This window comes from Acromyrmex echinatior, chromosome 14 (assembly GCF_024713525.1).
Source record: "Acromyrmex echinatior isolate Ae372 chromosome 14, ASM2471352v2, whole genome shotgun sequence".
Lineage (NCBI taxonomy): Eukaryota > Metazoa > Arthropoda > Insecta > Hymenoptera > Formicidae > Acromyrmex > Acromyrmex echinatior.
Genome location: NC_141865.1, coordinates 2,420,009 through 2,441,648, shown reverse-complemented (window position 1 = coordinate 2,441,648; position 21,640 = coordinate 2,420,009). Strand labels below are relative to the sequence as shown.

Genomic DNA, 21,640 nt, shown 5'->3' with positions numbered 1-21,640 from the left:
TGAATATATATATTTATCCCTTTTTAAGTGCAAATATTTTTGAGGTATTTCAAGCAACGCAAACAAACCTATTGTTTGCTCCGACACGGTAGCCAATCAATTTATCGCCTTTTACAGTCTCTGTTTTGTGCATTTTGTGTAAAAACGCGGTGAATAAGCCTAATTTTATTAAGATCGAAGGTGAGGTAGCGCAATTAAATAATTACCTCACTTTAAAAACTTTTATGATGGCGCAAAACAGTCGATTATATTTATTTAAAAGACGCAAGAGTTTTTAGGCTCATATCAGCCTTCTTCACATACCTTATTTACTTCGAAACAAAATCAGTAAGTGAGTGTTAAAATTCCTTTCTTGTTAAAGAATCTATTCTATAATACTCATTTCATATTAATTTGCTATTATGATATTTATTGGTGTGTGTTGTGTATGTGTATATATATATATATATATATATATATATATATATATATATATATATATATATATATATATATATAAGATTATTTTAAAAAATTTAGATTTAAGATATTATTTGTTATGTTTTATATATATATATATATAACTATATATATGTATATAAATGTTAACATTTAATAGAAACATCTTGTTTGTTCTATATTTTAATATTTTTAAAGTATTATTTTAACATAATGTACATAGATCTACAATCAAGATGACATCAATGTTTGACCAGTACGAGCAAGCTTCTCAGCGTTCCAAGCAAGTGCTGGTACCACCAATTCGTCCGGATATTGTATGTTTGTTACCTGACATCAATTAACGAGATACATAATCAAGTTGCTACAATTGTAACATTGTTTTATAGAGCACAGCTGGTTTTATTCAAATGAAGCTACAAGATGATGGACCGATATTCACTAAGCAAAAAGTCAACTTTCTGCCATCGGACAAAATTCTTCATTTAGTTGTTAGCAGTAACACAATTGTAATAGCTATGGCTAACAATATTTTGTTGCGCATTGACATGAAACAACCTGATAAAACTGAAGGTAAGCAATTACTTGCATTTATTGTAATTATATATATAAATAAAATTTTTTTCAATACAAATATTTTGCTAATATGTATGTTGACATTTATTTATTTTTTTTAACTGATAAAAAATAACTAAAAATGAATTAGACAATTATATTTTACTATAATTATAATAATGTGTATAATAAAATTTTCCTTTTAAATTGTTTAACTTATAAATACATATATGAATTATTTTTATTGACAAATTATATTAAGAAATTATTATTTTAATTATATTAATAAAAAGACTATAAATAGTTTTGTGTTTTATTATATGTTTTATTATATTATGTTTTATTATATTAAGTATATGTTAAATTACATACTTTCCATATTTACTTGAAATTAATTCATCATTTAGAGCTGTTTACATTTAATATAACGTAAATATTAAATTTTTATTTGCAGAAATTGACATATCCAAATATGCACTAAGCATGAAAATGTCCGGCTTGTTTTTGGATCCATTGGGTCATCACTTGTTGATAACTCTGGTATCAAAGCACGGAGAGAATCCACTTCCAGAATTATTCTATTTATATAGAAAGACAACAAAACTCAAGCAGGCTGGAAAGTTCAAGGGCCATGAAATCACCGCAGTGGGTTGGAATTTTTCTAATGCTTCAGAAACGAGCACCGGTCCCATTTTACTGGGTACTTCGAAGGGACTGATTTTTGAGACAGAGATTGGCTTGGAGACCGACAAGATTTTTAATACGAGTTTAGAGCAGTATTGGCGTCAGGTATTAATTACTTATGTACTGCTAGGGCTATCATTTTATTTATTCACCTATAACACCTTTTCACCATTGCGCTATTCATTTTTAACAAAGCTTCCAAATTATCTGCCTCTTTATGGTTCAAAAGAGGCAGGAGGATTGGTAAGTTCGTATATTTTTTTTTATATAAATATTTATATATACATATTATTCTATAAATATGATAAATTCAGATTTTTTAATATTACAAATAAGTAATTAGAAAAAATATAATTACATTAAATAGACTCAATTAATTTATAATAAATTTACATAAAAGAAAGGCTACGAGTCAACGCTAGTTGGTAGATGCTCACCAATCTACCAACTCAGCGTTGACTCGTAGCCTTTCTTTTAAATAAATTTGATTAGAAAAATATTTTTATTGGCGTTATCATTTATTATCAAATCATTAAAAAAGTGTGCATGCTAAAAAAGTTATTTTTGTATGGTAAAAGTTAAAAATTTATGCAGTGATCTTATATAGTCGAAATAAACAAATATATTCTACTTATTCATATTTTTAATAATTATTTAGATAATCTATGTTTGATCTGAAATAGTATGAAATGTTTTTGTTTACAAATGATTTTAGGTATTTGATATAGGAAAAAATAGCAAACCTCCAATCACTGGAATAGAATTCCACAAAATTCCTAATTCGGATAAATACGTGATCATCGTAACTACTCTTATGCGCATTTATCAATATATCGGCGCCATTGGCAATCCCGAAGAGAAGCCTCTCTTGCAACAAGTGTTCTACAGATATTTGAATGCACAAGGTAAAGAGAAAAATATATATAAATGTATGATTTCCGCATTTTCAGTCAGCACATTATAATTTAATATTCTTTAAGGATATATTGAACATGTTTTGAAAACATTTAATTATGAAAAAATTACAGATTGTTTTATACTGCATTTGAAAATAGTAGAAAAAAATAACTAGAAAAATAGTAAAAAAAACAGAATAACTAAATAAACAATCACAATGAAACTTTGTATAAATCATTTTGAACGCTTAAAGTACTTACACAAAAGAATTGAGCCTTTTAAATGTAAAAAAAGTTAATAATAAATAAAATAGAGTAAATAATAAAAATGTTCTATTAAATAAAAATATAATTTTTTTTCAAACGAAAGAATTGTTTAGTAAAGAAATTTAAAAAACAGCACATTTGAATAAATAAATATATTAAATTGCAGAGACCTTCAACGAAGTAATAAATTCTTTATCATATTCAAAGATGCAATTTTATTATCCATCATTGGGCGTCCTGCCAAAATCTTTTGGATGGCTGACGGAAGCTGGTATCCTGTACGCTCAGGTATACAATAGGGTGTTATTTTTAAAAATTTAAATGTTAATGCTATATGTAAGTCTAAACATGTGTCCCTTTTTTTGCTTTTATATTCACTTATCTTCATGCGTTTTTATTCTTTTGCTATCACAGAAATAAAGGAAGTTTGAATAATTCATTTATAAATCTTATAATTTCCTAATATATTATTCTTTTTACGCATGATTACTTAGAAATGTTGGTGACCTCTCCTGGAGTTAATATGGCTCGCGTTGAAAATCATTGACCCAGATGAAGAATGCATGATGATCGGTTTTAGGTGGACGCGAAACCGGACACGAACAATGTGCTGATCAACCAACGGATGTTGACGTGCCCAGAAACGAGTCTCATGGGCAGTAACGGTCCGCAAACCACTTCGATACCATTGTCTTTTGTGCTGACGGAATTCCATGCGCTATTATTGTATTCAGATCATGTGAAGGGTATATCACTGCTAAATCAAGAATTGATTTTCGAAGATGTTTATAACGACGTATGTATATAGTATATATTATAGTATATATTAATAAATATACTTCTCTTTTGCACTTTTGCTTTATTATTATTATTATTATGAGATGATCAGTTATAATTACAATATAATTCAGGTGTATTCCACTTGCGTTTGCAATGTCGCGTGCATTATTTCATTCTTGTTTAACCTTTAATGACTAAGGATGAAATGATATATGCGAACATCAAGTAGAACATCTAAGAATCAAAAGAGTTGAAAGAGAATGCATGTGTATAGCATAGTTATAAATAATAGTGTGTTTGTGCGCCTTATGACCTGCGTTTATACTCTCACTGACCTATTTTTGTCTATTTTAAATAATCTAAATACAATCAATTTATTAGAGCTTTTAAGAATTCACTGATAGTAGTGATGGTTGAATCTTTTCGCGAGATATTAAATATATATCACGCAAATGTGATTTAATGATGTTTAGGCAGTCGGTAAATTAATCGGCATTACCAAAGATCCGGCGACAAGATCGATTTGGGCTTATAGCGAGCGAGCTGTTTTCAAGTATAAAGTAACGAAAGAAGATAGAAATGTTTGGCAGGTAAAAATAAAAAGGATTTAATATTTTCAAAGTGACAATAGCGACAAAATAATGATCTTTCGCTCAGGTATATATCGATAAAGGCGAATTTGAGCTGGCTAAGCAATATTGCAAAGATAATCCGGCGCACATCGACCAAGTGCTCGTGAAACAAGCGGAAATGCTCTTCAAGAATAAAGAGTAAGTATACTCGTACTTGCGTATGTATAAATGTTTTATGTATAAGTATTCTTTTTTTTTTCAAATTTCGTCTACTTTTATCTAATTAAGGTGTGGTATTTTTTGTAACATGTTCTTTGCAGGTTTTAAGATGCTTATTATAGCATCGTTATTAAATTGACGATCAATTGAATTTGTGATATTAATATTTTAGTTTTAATTTGTAATTGCGTTTCAAATCCAACAAGTCGGCTTGCAATTTATAGAAATGAAAAATGTATTTGCAAAAATTTGCATATAAATATATATACAAAAATATTCATTATATATTCATTTTAATCGAAAATAAGATCATTTGTTTTGATTTATATTGATATCTAATATAATTATTTATTTGGTTTGTTTTTTCTTATAATATTTTGAACATGATTTTGCAGATACGAAAAGAGCGCTCTAATATATGCTGATACTCATTCATCTTTCGAGGAAATTTCATTGAAATTTTTGCAGGAATGGCAAATCGAAGCATTGAAAACATTCTTACGTAAGGTAAAGTATAAGAGCATTTGTTTTACAATAAACAATCATAAAATTAAATTGATGAATATTTATATTAATTGCAATGATTACAAATGAATATTATAGAAAAAAATTATTTTATGTATAATTTAAAATTTATTTGTCATATAATTCCAATTGAATTTTTTTCCTACTTTTACATTTATGAATGTTTCAAATTTAAAAAATTCAATTTTCTTGTTTTAGTTTAAAATTGTATTAATAGTTATTTACTCTAAAATGAATCTGATTATTTGTTGTCAAGAAACTCGATGGCTTGAAGATGCAAGACAAGACGCAAATAACAATGATTGTCATTTGGGTGACTGAGCTATTTATGAATCAAATGGGAGCTCTCCGCAGTAGCAACACATCCTATCTTCATGATATGCAGTACACGGAATTGCAGAAGCAGTTTGACAGCTTCCTCATTATTCCAAAAGTCGAGGTATTTAAAAAAAATAAAAGTAGTGTGTGTAATCTAAATTAACTAGAACTATAGAGGATTTTTCGATTCAGTTTTTCATAATCATTACAGTGCGTACATGCTGGCTCTTTTTGATTTGGACCATCCAGTATATATACACTGTTAGAAATGTTCTTAAATTTTATTAACTTTTAAGTTACACAATTTGAATTTAATTTCATAACATTACATTAAATTTAATGTATTTATAACTAAAAAATATATTTGTGTACATGTACATAAAATTTAATGTATTTCTAATAATAAAAATTTATGAAATTTAATGTACTTTTCATAAAATTTTATTAGAAGTACATTAAATTTCATATATTTAAGTAACTACTGCAGTAGTTCATTTTATTTAAGTAACTTTAAGTACTGTAAATAATTTTCAGTTAAATCATTCATTACTTTTAATTTCGTTCATAACCACGAGCTCATTTACATGTAAAGGAAGTTCGTGCTTACATTTCTAACAGTGTATAGCACGAATAAAAAGATGAGCATTTTGAAAGTTTTCTTTAATTATAAATATAAAAATAAACTTTAATCAATTTTTGATATTTTTAACATTTTTTATTGTTTTTGACATTTTATGTTGTTTATAACTCTAAATTTATCCCTTCAAATTAATATATATATATATGTGTGTGTGTGTGTGTGTGTGTGTGTGTGCACGCGCGCGCGCACACACACACACACACACGCACACACACATACATATATATTAGGTGTTGGAATTAATTCGTAGCGTTTTTAATGAAAGAATGTTATTTATTTCACATGAGCATTAAAAAATACATTAATGAAAGTACTTCCCATCACTTGTAAAACGCTACGAATTAATTCCAACACCTAATATAATTAAGATCTTATATTTAATAAATATTGCTTATTTTCGTTCTTTTTTTAACTATCAAATTAAACCGAGTTATCATAAATTTAAATTGAAGAAATGCTAACTGGAACTTTGGATGCAGGAATGTATCAGGAGAAATCGCAGCACAATATACGACTTAATGGCCAGTCACGGTGACAAAGATAATCTGATACGTCTGACAATAATGCACTGCAATTATGAGGAAGTGATTCGTCAACATCTATATAAAAATAACTATTTAGAGGCGCTAGGGGTGCTTAAAAGTCAGAATAATAAAGATCTTTTTTATCAATTCGCCGGCATACTGTTACAAGAGTTGCCACGGCCTACGGTGGCTGTCTTGATTTCACAAGGATCTTCACTGAAGCCAGCAAAGCTTCTGCCAGCTTTGGTCTCATGCAACAGTGACGAGAAACACGTAAGGAAGAGAGAGAGAGAGAGAAAAAGAGAACAAATTAATAATTATTATCTCATTATATATATATAATTATCATAATTATCTAATTATAATTATGCAATTAAGAATAACAGTTAATTAATATTTACATTAAAAAGTAATATGTAAAAATTATTATTTCTTCTAATTATACTTAAGTAACTCCGTCAATAATTTCTTATTTTTTGTAGGCGAAAGAAATTATTAAATATTTGGAGTTTTGCGTATACAAACAGGGTTCACAAGAGCAAGCAATTCACAATTTTCTTTTGTCCCTGTATGCACGTTACAAGCAGGATGAAGTAATGCGATATATAAGCTCTCAAGGTAAATATCTTGCTGTATTTTTATTAGAAAATTAATTTACTCTGGTTATGAATTGTAATTTGTTGATTTATTAACTTTGATTTATTATCGTTCGAAATGAAATGATTTATTGTTACTTTCAGGTCAAGATATCAGCATGGTGCACTATGATGTGCATTACGCGCTGCGATTGTGTCAAGAGGTAGGCTTGACAGAAGCCTGTGTGCAATTATCGGCTTTACTCGGTCTGTGGATCACTGCTGTAGATCTTGCGCTTACAATCAGTGTAGAGCTTGCCAAGCAGATTGCTGCTATGCCATCTGATCATGATGACGAGCTGAGGAAAAAACTATGGTTGAAGATAGGTAAAAATCAGGACAATTTTTTAATCAATAATATTAAGTTGAATAGAATAGTCGATCTTCGTATGTGACTTATACTTTGAAATCTGTGTTATTCTAGATCAGGCCTGTTCAATTTCAGCTCCGGAGCTAAAACGCAAAGCCGATGTAAAAAAATTCAGTGTAAGATTTCAATTTAAATTTGTGATAACGCTTCTGAGTGACGCTTATCAACACTTTACAGTCCCCGAAATCTTACCCATATTGAATTTTTTTGCGTCGATGGCTATGCGTTTTGGCTCCGGAGCTCAAATTGAACAGGCCTATTCTAGATTATTTTAAAATATATATTTTTGTTGTATGTGCAGCGGAGCATGTGGTACGAGAAAAGGACGACATACAGCAAGCAATGGAATTTTTGCAACACTGCGATTTAGTTAGGATAGAAGATATTTTACCCTTTTTCTCCGATTTCGTCACGATTGATCATTTCAAAGAAGCTATTTGCAATTCCCTGCAGGTATAAACTCTAAAACTATTTCTGAATTTATAATTAAATTCTGAACTTTTTTTATCTAATAAGAATATCTAATTTTGTATTTTTTATATTATCTATGTGTTTAATAATTATTTTATAATAAGTATATAAATATTATTTTATAATAATTATTTTATAATTATTTTATAATTTTACAAAAAGATTATGAAATTTAAAAATAAGATATTTATAAGTAGATTCTAAAAAATATATAAATTAAATTTATAAATATTTATTTAATAAATTCTCTCCTATATGTAATAGGAATACAATCAGCATATTCAAGATCTTAAGGAAGAGATGCAGGAAGCTACGAAAGCAGCAGAGCTAATACGGAAGGACATTCAAGCCTTCAGAACTAGGTACTGATGATGATAGAGCACTACTTCTACTATTTTTAATATTGCATTTCTACAATCTGCGTTGTAAAGATTTCTTCTTTATATAGCTATACATTGATTGAATTATTTCTGAATGAGAAAATCAATATTTTGAAAAATCATCGGCTGTGTTCAGCAGAAAACGCAACTTTGCAATTGTTGTAAAATTCTTCATATGATTGATTTATACATTTGGATTTATAGAATTTAAGGGATCAAAAGCAAGAATCATCATATTGAAGAATTTTATAACAGTTGCAAAGCTTTCTCTGCTGAACGCAGCCAACAAGTGAAAATTAATTATGAATTTTTTTTCAGATGCACTTTTGTGCATGCGCGAGACACGTGTAATACATGTGAAGTGCAACTGTTGCTGAGACCTTTCTATGTATTTCCCTGCGGTCATAAATTTCACAGCGATTGTTTAGTGGCAGCGTTAACGCCGATGCTATCCATGGATCAGAGGACAAAATTAGCAGATCTTCAGCGACAGTTTACAGCTATTTCAAATCGGCCCGAAGATACCACCTCGACGACCTCTGTGTCATTGTCCACGAGAGACAAAATCAAGACTGATATCGATGAGCTGGTCGCTTCAGAGTGTCTCTACTGTGGAGAACTTATGATAGAGTAAGTTTAGTAGTTCAGCAGTTAAAAAATTCTAGTTACCAAATTCTAAAATTTAAAGCTTAAGAATGTATCGCCCGTATCTCCTTGCCAAAAGGTAAATTAAAATTGAAATGTGTTAATATTTATACTTTCATATATAAATGAAAGAATTATGTACAGAAACAATTGTGTGAATATCGTTCTTTTAATAATACATTTTTATAATTTATTTACTTTATTTGCTATTATATTTTTCATTTGTATAATATTTCAACTTTTCAATTTTTGGATAAATATTTTAAAATTTATGCAAAGTTTTATTATATTACAGAGATTAATTCTTCTGTAATAAATAAATAAATAAAGTTTATTTGTTTATTTCAAATTTTAATTTACATTTTTGGCAAGTATTGTATGAGTGACATATTCTTAAAAAATTGAAATTGCAATATTTTTTGGATCTTAATAAATGATCGGTATAATGATTGGTTATACTTCGCAGATCAATAGATAAACCATTTATTGAGGAAGAGGATTATGAACGCGTAATGAAGGAATGGACGTAATGAAAATTTCTCACTGAAAATGTGATAGAGTACGCTTATCTCTTTTATTTTTAAGAGATTAATTGCGCTCTGTATACATATATATCTATACATGATAATTGATAATAGCTTGGTTAAGCATAAATTATTATACTCTCAACATTAAATTTTTGAGACTTGAAATTTTATTAATTTTTTTATAGCTACAATCAATTTTTTTTAATGAATTAATTGAAAACAAATATTATGATATGTTGAACCTTATTTTCAGATTTTTCAGGCTTGCAATATTAGGAAAATTATTATAATTATCTAATTATTAGGATTACCATTTGGAGTCTATATGTATAATATAATATATAATTGTATTCAAATTGTATTTATGTATATATAATTTTTTATTATTTTATAATAGAAGAAACTTAATATTTATAATATGGATCCAATCATTGTAATAAATTCGATTAATTTAATCAACTCGTTAAAATATAATCGAATAATTTATTCATATGCCAGAAATAAATGTATACATTTTGAATTGAAATCTTACTTAACACTAATGTCTTCCTCATAAGATACATTTAACAGTTTTTTGACAATTTCATCTTTAAATTTTTTCGAAGAATTAGTTGTTGCTCCACAAGTTAAATAATTATGTCAATATTCATAATCAATTTTTGTCAGCATTATTATGCTTTTGTATAAATAAATAATGGATGGATTATTAGCTTAAACTATCAGTCTTTTATGTTAAGAAATTGAGAAACCACTAGCATTTTATCATTAAAAAAAAGTGAAAATAGAATACTATGTTGTGTTGATTCGTGATGATAACTCTATTTTATTCAAATGACTGATTATTGCTTTTTGTATATAAAATTTATAAAAAATGTTTATATATGTATATATATATATATATATATATATATATATATATATATATATATATATACACACACACACACAATCGATATGAATATTTTTTTTCTTTTTATGTGGAAGCATGCAGATTGGACTTGATAAAATGATTAACTTCGAGCTATTAAACAATTTCCATCTCTGCTTTTTTGTTTCTCTTGCTAACAGACTTATTGTCATAAATGTAATAACGTAAAGGCTTGTTGGCCCATTCTGGACCGCAGCTATCGATTCCAATCCTGGCGGATTTTACAATTTTAATATCTCCTAACGCACGATCGTCCTCGATCCATAAATTCTTCCATGTACAAAGAGAGTACCTGCTGTGCTGCTTGTTAAGCTGATACGCCATACAGAGCTTCGAAGGACCATTGCATAGTTCATGCGGTTTTAGATCAGCTTTCCTCGGCTTTTTCGAAGTGTTACGCTGATAAGCCATGTACTCCATGCCTTCTATGGGATCGACAGCTCGCACCAGCACCGCGCATCCATCACCTTACCAATAATGAGGTGAACATCTTTCGATGTAAAGGAATCTTCTAAATTTCTATTTAAGAATATACTTCTAGGCTTATGTAAAATATATTTTTTCCATGTATAACAACTTTAATATGCATCAGTGCGCACTAGAGACACCTTTCTAATGCGTACTGGTGTGTTCAACCGAATTCGGTATAAAATTAGTTTCCGATCCTAAACTTCCAACATTTTGAAATCTGTTAAACGCGCACATTATGGAATTAAAAATTTATGATTTTAGATTAATGATGTAATTCAAAATAATACGAAAAATCAAACATTCATAACTATAATTATTAATTTGATTAAATATTTATTTAATTCTTTAACAATTAATTCTTTCTTAAATACATATTTGTCAATATAAGGAGAACTCTTTTGTATTCAATATTTATTAAAATATTTTTAAAAATCTACTAAACGCGCACATTAAGATTATTAAAATTCATAATTTCACGAATTCTTTAATAATTGGAATCTTTTAATTTTTAAGAATATATTATTGTAGACAAGGAAAAACTTGAAATTTATTATGCATATACACTTAAATATAGCAAGTGTACTTTTGTATTTATAGGCCTGTATTCAGAATGCGCTTTTATCTCTGAAATTTTATAAGATATGCATATTTTATAATATGCATAATAAATTATAGCATGTTAATGTGCTAACATCATTGTAAGCGCGTTCTAAATACGGGCCATAAAGTCCAACTTATTGTGCAATGTAAGCGAGTTTCTCGCATTCAGAATTCTTTTCATCGACGCTGGCGCTTCCCAGCACGTAATATCGTGTCTTTATAACATAATTATCGTCCGGTTTAAGATTTTTAGATGGTATGGCTACTATAGTAGGAGGTCTTACAAAAGGTTGGCTCTCGAACCACAAATTATTACACGCATAAGCGAATTTCCGGTCGAAAGAGTTTTGGTCGATCGCAAAGGCATCGCAAATCTTGAAGGGATTATTGCAAAGTTTGTATTGCTTTAGGTGCGTCGCAAATTTCGCGGTTTGTTTTTCTCTTCCATTATCTTTCCACCGCATATTTTTTAGCATATACTCGAGGCCCATTAGCGGTTCCACCGCTTTGATTAATACATGCGCATTCCCTTCTAAACGTTATTTAGTATTGTAATACTAAATAATAACACTAACATATCAATTGGTGATTTTTTTCAACTAAAAATATATTTCGAAATTGTGAAAACGCGATATCCTTTCTCTAAACAGATTTATTATAATCTTCCTATATGCTTTTGCTATTTATAAATTAGGGGAGAGTATCTTTTGCTTTGATATTATTTTTATGGCTTTTATTATTTCAACGATTGAACGTTAGTGGAAGTAAGATGTATTTTAATTCTTCATATATAGAAGTAATGAAATAAATCGATTTTTTACTCACCTTTGCTAGAGATATTGAAGCAATGATACATGCCATATGTCATGTAAATATAAATAGTTCCTGGTGACATGTACATTGGCAAGTTGCGAGGTGTAACTCTGTTTTGGTAAGAATGTGAAGCTTTATCAATCGCACCTAAATATCCTTCGGTCTCTACAATTCTACCCTTGAGGATAGTTCCATTCTCGAGATGTCTTACAAGTATTTTTCCTATCCAGAAAAGGATAAATTTTTTTTTTAACGACTATGGTTTATATTGTAGCAATATGATAAAACAGAATAATAGAAAGGAAGATATAGGATATTTTTTAAGTAACGTCACATAATTTTTTAAAAATAAAAATAAATTTTTAATAAATATAATGTGCAATATTATTAAAAAAATAAATTCTATGTACCTAACAACCGCTGTGCCAGCTCTTCACAGGGAATGTCAAAGAATTCATACTGCAGTCGGTTAGAAGATAATTCCTTCTCCCGTGGTGTCATAGGAGGATCTTCTAATTGACTTAATTCCAATTTCATCATCTGCAAATCCACGACTGCTCTCGGTTTTTTAGTATTCGTGTTTGGTTTCAATTTTTCCACTTGCTTTTCGTTTCCTTCTATATAAATATTATAAATGAATGTATTTATAAAAATAAGAGTTCTTAAAAAAAAGAGAGTGTAACTGACTGATTAATCTTAGCTAACTTTCAATGTGAGTTTCCATCTTTGGCTCTTTCTGAGAATTCTTGGAACTTTTAGAGGATGCAGAAATTTGAGAATCTGTCGTGTTGTATACATTTTCAGTATCCCGATATTCTTGATTTCGTAAAGACTTGAGATTCAATTTTGGTCTTTCTGATGTCACCTAAAAGCAATAATACTGAACCAAAAATATAATACTAGCATTAGATAAAAAAACACCCATAATTTAAAAAAAGCTGTATTGAAAAAATATATACATAAATAAACTGTAATTTGTAAACTATTTATATAGTCTATGACAGAAGTCAAATATTCAAAAGAGTATAACTTATTGTTATCGTTAAAAATAAAATAAAATAAATTAAATTGATTAATTACTTAATATATTGTTTCAATATCATCTCTTTATTTTATTTTAAACAATAAAAATTATATAGGCTCTAATGAAATACATCAAATAAAAATAAAAAGCTTTTGAGAGATGGATTGTTGTGATTATAATTTATTTTAATCGAATTATTCTTAAAAAAATATTTCATTTTCTCAGATATATTACTAATAAATGAGATAAGTATCGTAGTCTTTCTTGATCTTTGATCTGAATATTTTTAGATTTCTGTGAAATAGTGACACCACTATTTATCTGTGCAAACTTTTCATGAACTTTTCTCTTTCTGATATTGGAAAAAATTAATGCTGGATATCCATTTTTCAAAATAATTTTAATGACTTCATAAAAATTTTTTGAATGAAATCTTGGATGGGCTAAAAGAAGAATTCTATCAATTAAATCTATTATAATCCCTATGTAAGCAGAATAAAAATATCTAAGAAATTGATAAGTACGTTTTAATAATAAAATTGAATTTAAGGCCAGTGACAATTACAAGTCTAAAAATAAAACTATTAAAGTTAAAACCTATGTAATTGTAAATTAAACAATTAAAGCTGAATACCTGAATTGGTGGCCGTTCATTGTTATGTAAAATGTATTTTATAACAATTGTGTAATTTAATATTTTTAGCAGTTTTGCTATGTACATGTAATGTATGAAAACGTTAACAATAATATGTGAAGAATAGAGGAGAAAATATGTGAAATGGAAAGAGAGAAAAAAATTAGTGAGGATAAGAACATTAGGAAGGGGATAATGACTGAAGGATGGAAAGATATGTATCTGATAATGATTCCGTGTCGCTTTTTTATTCAATCCTTGTGACTTGTTTTTTTTTTATGTAAAACCATATCAGAAATTAATTGTTTATTATACGAAGGTTCTCTGCCTAAAATCGCTACTTCGTTCCACTTGAAATCATGCCTGTGATTAATGTGATCTGAAATGACCGACGAAAATCCTGTTTTTTTATTGATATCGGACAGATGTTTGTTGACTCTGATTTGAAATCGTGGTTTGATTTATCCAGTATGCTTGGCCTCACAATCTTGGCATGAAATTTTATAGATCACATCTTGATTTGACATTATCAAATTGATCTTTTCTCCTTTTAATAAATCTGTTTAAGATATTGAGGATGGAAACAGGAAAATGCTGTTTTTCGATTGATGTTTGATGCAATACCTTGGAATGAAACTTTCTGAGACCGTTTTGACATGTACTGTGAAAAACCGATTGTTAATATATTCTCTCTTATTTTTACTTCGTAATTACTGAACATAGATTGGAATTTATATATGATTTTGACTAAGATAATATCAAAATTTTAGATAAAGAAAGTTTTTTTAAACAAACTAATATCTGAAATGATTTTTATACATAAACAAAAAAAATGGCTTGAACACGTAGACACGCAATTTTTAGATCTCTTATACACTATTTTAATTTCTAAGATTGATATTTCTCTTTTTCTTTAATTTATCGAGTATCTTGTTGTGTTGTTGTTTGACGTATGATTTTATTAGATCCATGATAAGCGTGCTGTCAACATCGCATGCCCATCTTTTAACTGTCATGTAAGTTTTTGATTTAATTACCTTTAGTTTAATTTTCAATCTTTGTTTCATTGACTCATGTTTTCATTTGGTATATTTGGAAATTTAATGGACATTATAGATGCGAATTGAATATTTTATTTAGATACATCTTATGGATCTTATCCACAAGTTACATAATAACGAACAAAATAATTTTTGTAATCTTAAACACAATTTAATGATCCAATTGTATATAAATACTAATCAATTTTGTATATATTTTATTTATGGTTTTAATATAATTGCTGAAGAGGATCCTAACCATGGATCAAACGTTTAATTAATTGTTATATATTGTACAATACATTATTATAGTTGTAGCAAAATGCAGCGTTGGCTTTCAGAGGCTTTTTATTTAATTATTTAAAATTTTTAATTATTTAAAATTTTTAAAAACTAAAATTTTTTAAGAATTAAGAGTTGTTTTTTTAATTGGATGGTTTTTTCTATTTTTGAAAGAAATTTGTATAAGCTAAAAATTGTAGAAAATTTAATGTAGCTAAATTTATTACATGTATCATAAAACTGTTTTCCAAAATCACATTTAAAAAAAATTAAAAAAATACCGTAATATAAATGACAGGAGCTAATGAGAGTCAGACGCTGGTAACATTGCATAAATATAATAAAAATATATATTTTATATGTTATTATCTAAATATACTATGAATGTTTCAATTTGTGAGTCATTCTTAGTATAGTATAGTTAAAATAAAATAATTAAAGCTTCACATCTTCTGCTGACATAATAAAAATTCTGATGTCAAGAATTAATTAACTTCCCAGTCGGTTAGTTACTGTGACGGGAAGTTAACTAATTCTTGATACCGGAATTCTCTGTGCAGCAGAAAATGTAAAGCTTTAATTTTTTTTTTAAGGATGACTCAAATTGGAGCCAAAATATTCGTATCATATGTTTAACATTATAGTAAAAATGTTGTTATCTGTGTCTGACTCTCATTAGCTCTTGTCATTTGTGTAAGTGCTTTTTTAAATTTTGATAAATTGATATTCCTATCAATTTATTATTTAAAAAAAATAACACTAATATATACGTCCATGCTATATCTGCTATGTTACATCATGCGCACTTATTTTTTGCTATATAAGTTAATAACTAATACACAAGTGTGATTTGTATTAACTCTATGTCACAGGATCTTATATTCAGGGTTGGATAAATTAATGTTTTCTTTAAACTAAATTAAGTTAAAGTTAATGGTTTATAAAATTAATAAAATTAAGTTAAAAGTGGAAGGAATAAAGAATTAATTTAATAAAAATTAAGTTAAATTTAAAAAAAGTTAATTTTGAAAAAAAAAAATTATTTTTGCGATCAGAATGTCCTAATTTTTCTTAAAATGAAATTACTTTAAATAATACTTGCAAATATAGATTATTAGGTATTTTACATTCACATGTAAGTTACTTATATATAATAAGAGTCACCATAAGGCGTTTTTGTCAAAATCTTGCGAGAGAGAAGGGTATATGTTTGCATTATTTTTCTTTCTTTAACTTTTATTTAACTTTCTTTAACTTCTGAAACGAGTACTCATTATATGTTTACGACTACATCGATTAAATATTTGTTACAAAAAATATACGTAAAAATTTAGAAAGTGGGTGGATATGCAGTGTACTGTTCTATAACAATTCTTCATTTCATATTTATGTTGCTCATATTAAGGCTCATTTCATATTTATATTGCTGAAATATAACGTTTATGATACTTAAAATTCGTGTGATTCAAATATGTATAAGCGGGAAAACCTAGCGAATAAAAACTGGGGCTCGTATGATGTGACTCTTATTATAGAGTCTTTCTTCATAAAATCATTAAACTTTTAAAATTAATTTTCTAATGTTTAAGACTTTATGGAAAAAAAATATTATCATTAAGAGAGATAGAAAAATTTTTAATTTAAAAAAGTTAATAAATTAAAGTTTAAAAGTAACTAAATTAAGTTAAAAATTAATGCATTTAAAATTAACCAAGTTAAGTTAAAAGTTATTAACTTTATTTTTAACTTTTAACGTTTTAACTAGTTATTATTCAACTCAATCCTGCTTATATTACACCTTAGTGCAAATCAAAGTACAATTAATTCGCAGTAATTATAGTTGAAAAGGATCAATTAGAACTATAATTAATCAACTGCAATAATTACTGCAAATCAACTACATATACATTGATCTGCACAAAGATATAATATACAATTTTTAAATGTTAACACAACATTCTGTATCTAAGACTACTATCCACACTTTTTTCAAGTTGAATTCTGGCTTGTCGAGCGATATATTGTAAATCTGCACACAAATGGAGATCTACAACTTTTAATTTTGTAATGAGGACGAGATTATTGTAAATAAGTTTTATGATACTGATGGCCTATAAGTTATTGCCACAGACTTCTATAAGTATGTGATTATTGTTCACTGATAATAATTCTATAAGAATCAAAATGTCTGGGATATCAAATATAATTTTGTAATAGATAAATCAGAATTTGTTACACTAATAGCATGGTTATTTCATTGTCCTTTATTGATACTTATTTGAAAGAATTAAAGTCGAATTTGGCTAGTCTTCAGAAAATCGGTAGTCTCAGTTGTACAAAGTTGGCTATTGGTCTCAACTTCACTGATTCATCAATAAAGCTTAGGGCTATCGACTACTGACTCATTGTAGAATCAGCATTATGAACTTTCTACAATAAGTCATTATCTAAGTTTTAAGTTTTAAGTGATCTTAAGCTGTAAGAAATTGATAAATCACAGTTGATTATTTTTCTCATATACAACCATGATTGATTGAATAATGTAACGACTTATATACTACAGAAAGCCCATTAACTTTCGTTTCCACTATCATATTTCAAAAAGAACTAAACTGGACAGTTGCGACTTCTGCTGTAAGAGAAAATAATGGAAAAGTGCTGATTCTTAAAGAAATATTTATTTTATTTATTTCTACTCTGTTAGAATAAACAAGCTGATAAACATGTGTGTATTTAGCAACTACGATACAAACAGAAGATGAAAACAAACCGGCGTTTGGATCTTAGTAATTACCGTATCTTCATTATCCTTAATCTTCTCTATTTTATTCTCTTGTTGACTCCTAGTAGCTGCTCTTGTCCGTTTCATCGAATAGCCTTCTGCCACGAATTCAATCGCTTTGCTATCTCCAATGGCACGAGAAAGAATAATTTCTATGCGAGACAAGACAAAACGTCGAATTATAAATACTGCCACATTACACAAAGTCATGTTCAAGTAGATCACTTCTAACCTGTATGTACTCTCTGAACAGGTGTACAATAAGTTAAAATAAAACAAACGTATATTTATTTCATTTCAATTTATTGCACTAGGTCAATACGATACTAATTTCATGATTAGTTTCGTGGATATGTGTCTGTATATACATGAACATACGTATATACATATATATATATATATATATATATGTTCAAAACTTAATAATACCAGAGAAAAACCTGAGAGAGGTCATACCAGCCTTTTTTCTGTTACAATCGAAACCGTACATCCATTTTCATTTTGGGAACTACGTGAGTATATATTTTCTGACACTATCGATAAAATCATATCATCGAAAGTATATGTGGTTCGTCTCTGTACTAAATCCTCAGGATAGAAACGCGCCAAATATAATTGTTAGTATATGTCAAAGTCTCTATAATTACTAGCAATTATAAATACTTTTAATAAATTCAATCTTTTCTAAAAATATATTGTCACTTTAAGATATAATTTAGCAAAAATGAACTATAGAGGCCCTCCACCACTCCCGCCAATTTTATCAGCGGTCCTCTTTTCTTTGTAAGTGTACTCACCCATAAAACGAACAAGCTACTAATAAATTTAGCTCGTTTTTGCAGATAAATATATCAGTAATGAATTTTTTATTTTTATGTCTAATTATTTTATTATATTTCACTAATAAAATTGCAATAACTTTTTAAATATTATTCTTTATTATTTATACAATTCGATATTACAATTATAACAATTATGTACAATACAATATACAATTATCAATACTGTTCAAAATATAATAAAAATGATAACATAATTAACAAATTTTTGTTATGCGGGATTATACGAAAACGTCAAAAATACATATGATAACACAAATTTTTCTAAAACAATGTTTAATGAAATATTGATAAACACAAAAGAAATACTAACAACAAATAGATCGTATTTACTATTAATTATTTACTATTAATTATTTACTATTAATTTGCGAATATAAAACTCAATAATATAAAAAGTCATTAATTGTATTTATAACAGTACTTTCATCAAGTTCAAGATAACTATCTCAATAATTTTATCATATCAAAATCCCTCCGCCTCGTGGTATACTGATTAGTATTCGATACAAAGAAGAACAATCTTCATAGTGGAAAGCGAACTTAATGTATTTTGATTCTATATAAATTTTACACCATCCATTTGCAAAGAAAGTTAAGCAATCCGTATCAAATACCAGTGATCCTGGTCCTTACAAGATTGCGGTGTGAATCCCGAATCTTTCAGACTACTTAGCGATAGTAATAATTTTGCATGTCAATTACAATTGCCATTTTTATCACATCTTTAATATAATATTAAAATTCGCGAGAAAATATATTCTGCCACACGTGATTGAAAATCATTTCTTATTAAAAATAAACGGATAGAATGATTTCCTTATACAATAGTGATTACGAAGGAATGTATATTTAATAATAATAAAATACATGCGTATTGTAATTTTTTATATGTATGGGTGCAAAAGTTTCTCGGGTACCAACTGTTCGAGATGAGCCAAACCCGATAATAACGGGATTTTAAAGAATATTTATATTGAAAAATTTATTATATAAAATTTAACAATTCTTTATTTTTCAAAAATTACAATTATTGATATCCCGCTAATATAAGAGTAATACATTCGACTTATCTTGAATTTTTTGTAACCACACATTTAAAATTCAACTCATGTAATCACGATAAATTGTTAACTATAAAGAATTTTGAAAAAAGTTATGTAAATATCGACAAAAATCAATATTCGTTAAATATAACCTTAATATCTATATTTTTATCATAGAAAAGTGCATGTATTTTATCATAGAAAAGTGTATATACATATAAATAATTAAAAATATTCTGCAATGGCGGGATGTCGAATACCTAAAAATAATTTTAATAACAGTTAGAAAATTAAATATACACATCCGTAACCATATTTTTGTTAGAGCAATCATCAAAAAATTATAACCAAATTATTTGTATAAAACTTAAATTTGTTTACTTATAATAATAATAATTTGAATTTAAACAAATAATAATTATATATTCATATCATTCATAATATTATAAATTCCTATTATTAAGACATAGTACTATTAAAAACATTATTATTACTAGTGGAAGAACATTTAATAAAACAAAGAAAGCGAAAATTATATGCTAAAATATACCACTAAATTAATGTTACAACTTGACTTTAAAATATATAGCAATTATCATTGACTCATTAACAAAATTGTTATTACTAATAACTGCAGACGAAAAAACTTAGGATTAATTCCAATCCTGCATAAAAATCTCCGACGAGATACCAAACTAAACTTCGCGAATGAACTTCACGAAAAGCGACGAGGAATAATTCTCCATCATGAAAATAACTTCGGCTTTCCATCGGTACAAACTACGTAATCACTGGCATCCATTTGACGCGATATAAAGCTTTTGCATATAATAAATTGTTCATTAAAATATACTTGTAATTTTATAATGTTAAAAATGTAAATATCGAAAAGCAAGTAAGAGTTAATATTTAACCATTGCCTCAGTCAAAGCTCCAATCTTTATGGCTTATTTAATAAATTTGTACTAAATACGAAGAAAAAAAATGACGATTATTCTAAACATCAAATTTTTATTAAGAAGTTACTTAAAATTATTAATGACTTATTGATATAACAAAATAAAATCTAAATAAAAAAAAGTTTTAAATTTAAATATTTATCAAACTTATTAAATCAATAAACAATTTTTGTTATTATATGTTTTATATGTCGATTTTGTATAATTTACATCAATTACGCAACAATTTGGTTTACTACACCAAGATAAATGCTATTTGTATTGAGTAAATATTCAATACGGATATATATATATATTAGGTGTTGGAATTAATTCGTAGCGTTTTTAATGAAAGAATGTTATTTATTTCACATGAGCATTAAAAAATACATTAATGAAAGTACTTCCCATCACTTGTAAAACGCTACGAATTAATTCCAACACCTAATATATCCGTATTGAATTTCAGTAAATGTATAATTAATTAGTAACCCGGGAAAAAATGTTTTATGTATAATTATATAATTATATAAAATTATACATAATCATATAAAAAATTGATATATTTTATATACAATTGTATATCATTATATATAAAATATGTATATATAACATTTATATATAACATATATATAACATTTTTTCCCGGGAATCGTTGTGCAAATTACAAAAGTAAATATGATTATAGCATTCATCTGGACATAGTTTACATAAATTTTATATTACGTACCTTATATTATTATACGTACATTTATTTACAATAAAGTTAATTACAGTATTAACGCGTTGCGTATAAT

The 21,640-nt window shown here is 27.3% G+C and overlaps 2 protein-coding genes across 8 annotated transcripts; one reads left to right on the top strand and one right to left on the bottom strand.

Annotated features, from left to right (window-relative positions):
* Nucleotides 1–56: 56 nt before the first annotated feature.
* dor (vacuolar protein sorting-associated protein 18 dor) lies at nucleotides 57–9,972 on the top strand. 4 transcript variants are annotated; one of them, XM_011057815.2, is made up of 19 exons: nucleotides 59–327; nucleotides 662–755; nucleotides 828–1,011; nucleotides 1,448–1,782; nucleotides 1,873–1,920; nucleotides 2,393–2,582; nucleotides 3,007–3,128; nucleotides 3,421–3,636; nucleotides 4,094–4,210; nucleotides 4,278–4,390; nucleotides 4,807–4,918; nucleotides 5,193–5,375; nucleotides 6,374–6,691; nucleotides 6,901–7,036; nucleotides 7,159–7,380; nucleotides 7,725–7,876; nucleotides 8,159–8,256; nucleotides 8,593–8,904; nucleotides 9,386–9,972. In XM_011057815.2, the coding sequence occupies exons 2-19, from the start codon at nucleotides 675–677 to the stop codon at nucleotides 9,447–9,449; spliced, it is 3,003 nt and encodes a 1,000-aa protein (XP_011056117.1). In that variant the 5' UTR covers nucleotides 59–327; nucleotides 662–674; the 3' UTR covers nucleotides 9,450–9,972. The 4 variants fall into 4 exon arrangements, with proteins under 4 accessions (XP_087269458.1, XP_087269457.1, XP_011056117.1 ...); XM_087413332.1 differs by having other exon boundaries at nucleotides 57–331; nucleotides 1,448–1,920; XM_087413331.1 differs by having other exon boundaries at nucleotides 58–327; nucleotides 1,448–1,920.
* Nucleotides 9,910–18,575, bottom strand: LOC105147071 (uncharacterized). Of its 4 annotated transcripts, none has more exons than XM_011057820.2 (6): nucleotides 18,477–18,572; nucleotides 18,033–18,172; nucleotides 12,964–13,123; nucleotides 12,669–12,875; nucleotides 12,271–12,480; nucleotides 9,910–10,841 (listed from the first exon to the last, which is right to left on the bottom strand). In XM_011057820.2, exons 1-6 carry the CDS (start codon nucleotides 18,508–18,510, stop codon nucleotides 10,471–10,473), a joined length of 1,122 nt encoding a protein of 373 aa, XP_011056122.1. In that variant the 5' UTR covers nucleotides 18,511–18,572; the 3' UTR covers nucleotides 9,910–10,470. The 4 variants fall into 4 exon arrangements, with proteins under 4 accessions (XP_011056122.1, XP_011056124.1, XP_011056121.1 ...); XM_011057822.2 differs by having other exon boundaries at nucleotides 10,757–10,864; nucleotides 18,477–18,570; XM_011057819.2 differs by having other exon boundaries at nucleotides 10,798–11,977; nucleotides 18,477–18,575.
* Between the last annotated feature and the right edge of the window lie 3,065 nt (nucleotides 18,576–21,640).

Coding starts and splice junctions, on each gene's coding strand:
- dor (XM_087413332.1), top strand. CDS start 675: ATGACATCAATGTTTGACCAGTACGAGCAAGCTTCTCAGCGTTCCAAG. Junction 4,919..5,192: donor TGAAAACATTCTTACGTAAG/GTAAAGTATAAG, acceptor TTTGTTGTCAAG/AAACTCGATGGCTTGAAGAT. Junction 8,257..8,592: donor ATTCAAGCCTTCAGAACTAG/GTACTGATGATG, acceptor ATTTTTTTTCAG/ATGCACTTTTGTGCATGCGC.
- LOC105147071 (XM_011057819.2), bottom strand. CDS start 18,510: ATGTACGGTTTCGATTGTAACAGAAAAAAGGCTG. Junction 13,124..18,032: donor TTAAGGATAATGAAGATACG/GTAATTACTAAG, acceptor TATTGCTTTTAG/GTGACATCAGAAAGACCAAA. Junction 12,481..12,668: donor GCTGGCACAGCGGTTGTTAG/GTACATAGAATT, acceptor TTTTCTGGATAG/GAAAAATACTTGTAAGACAT.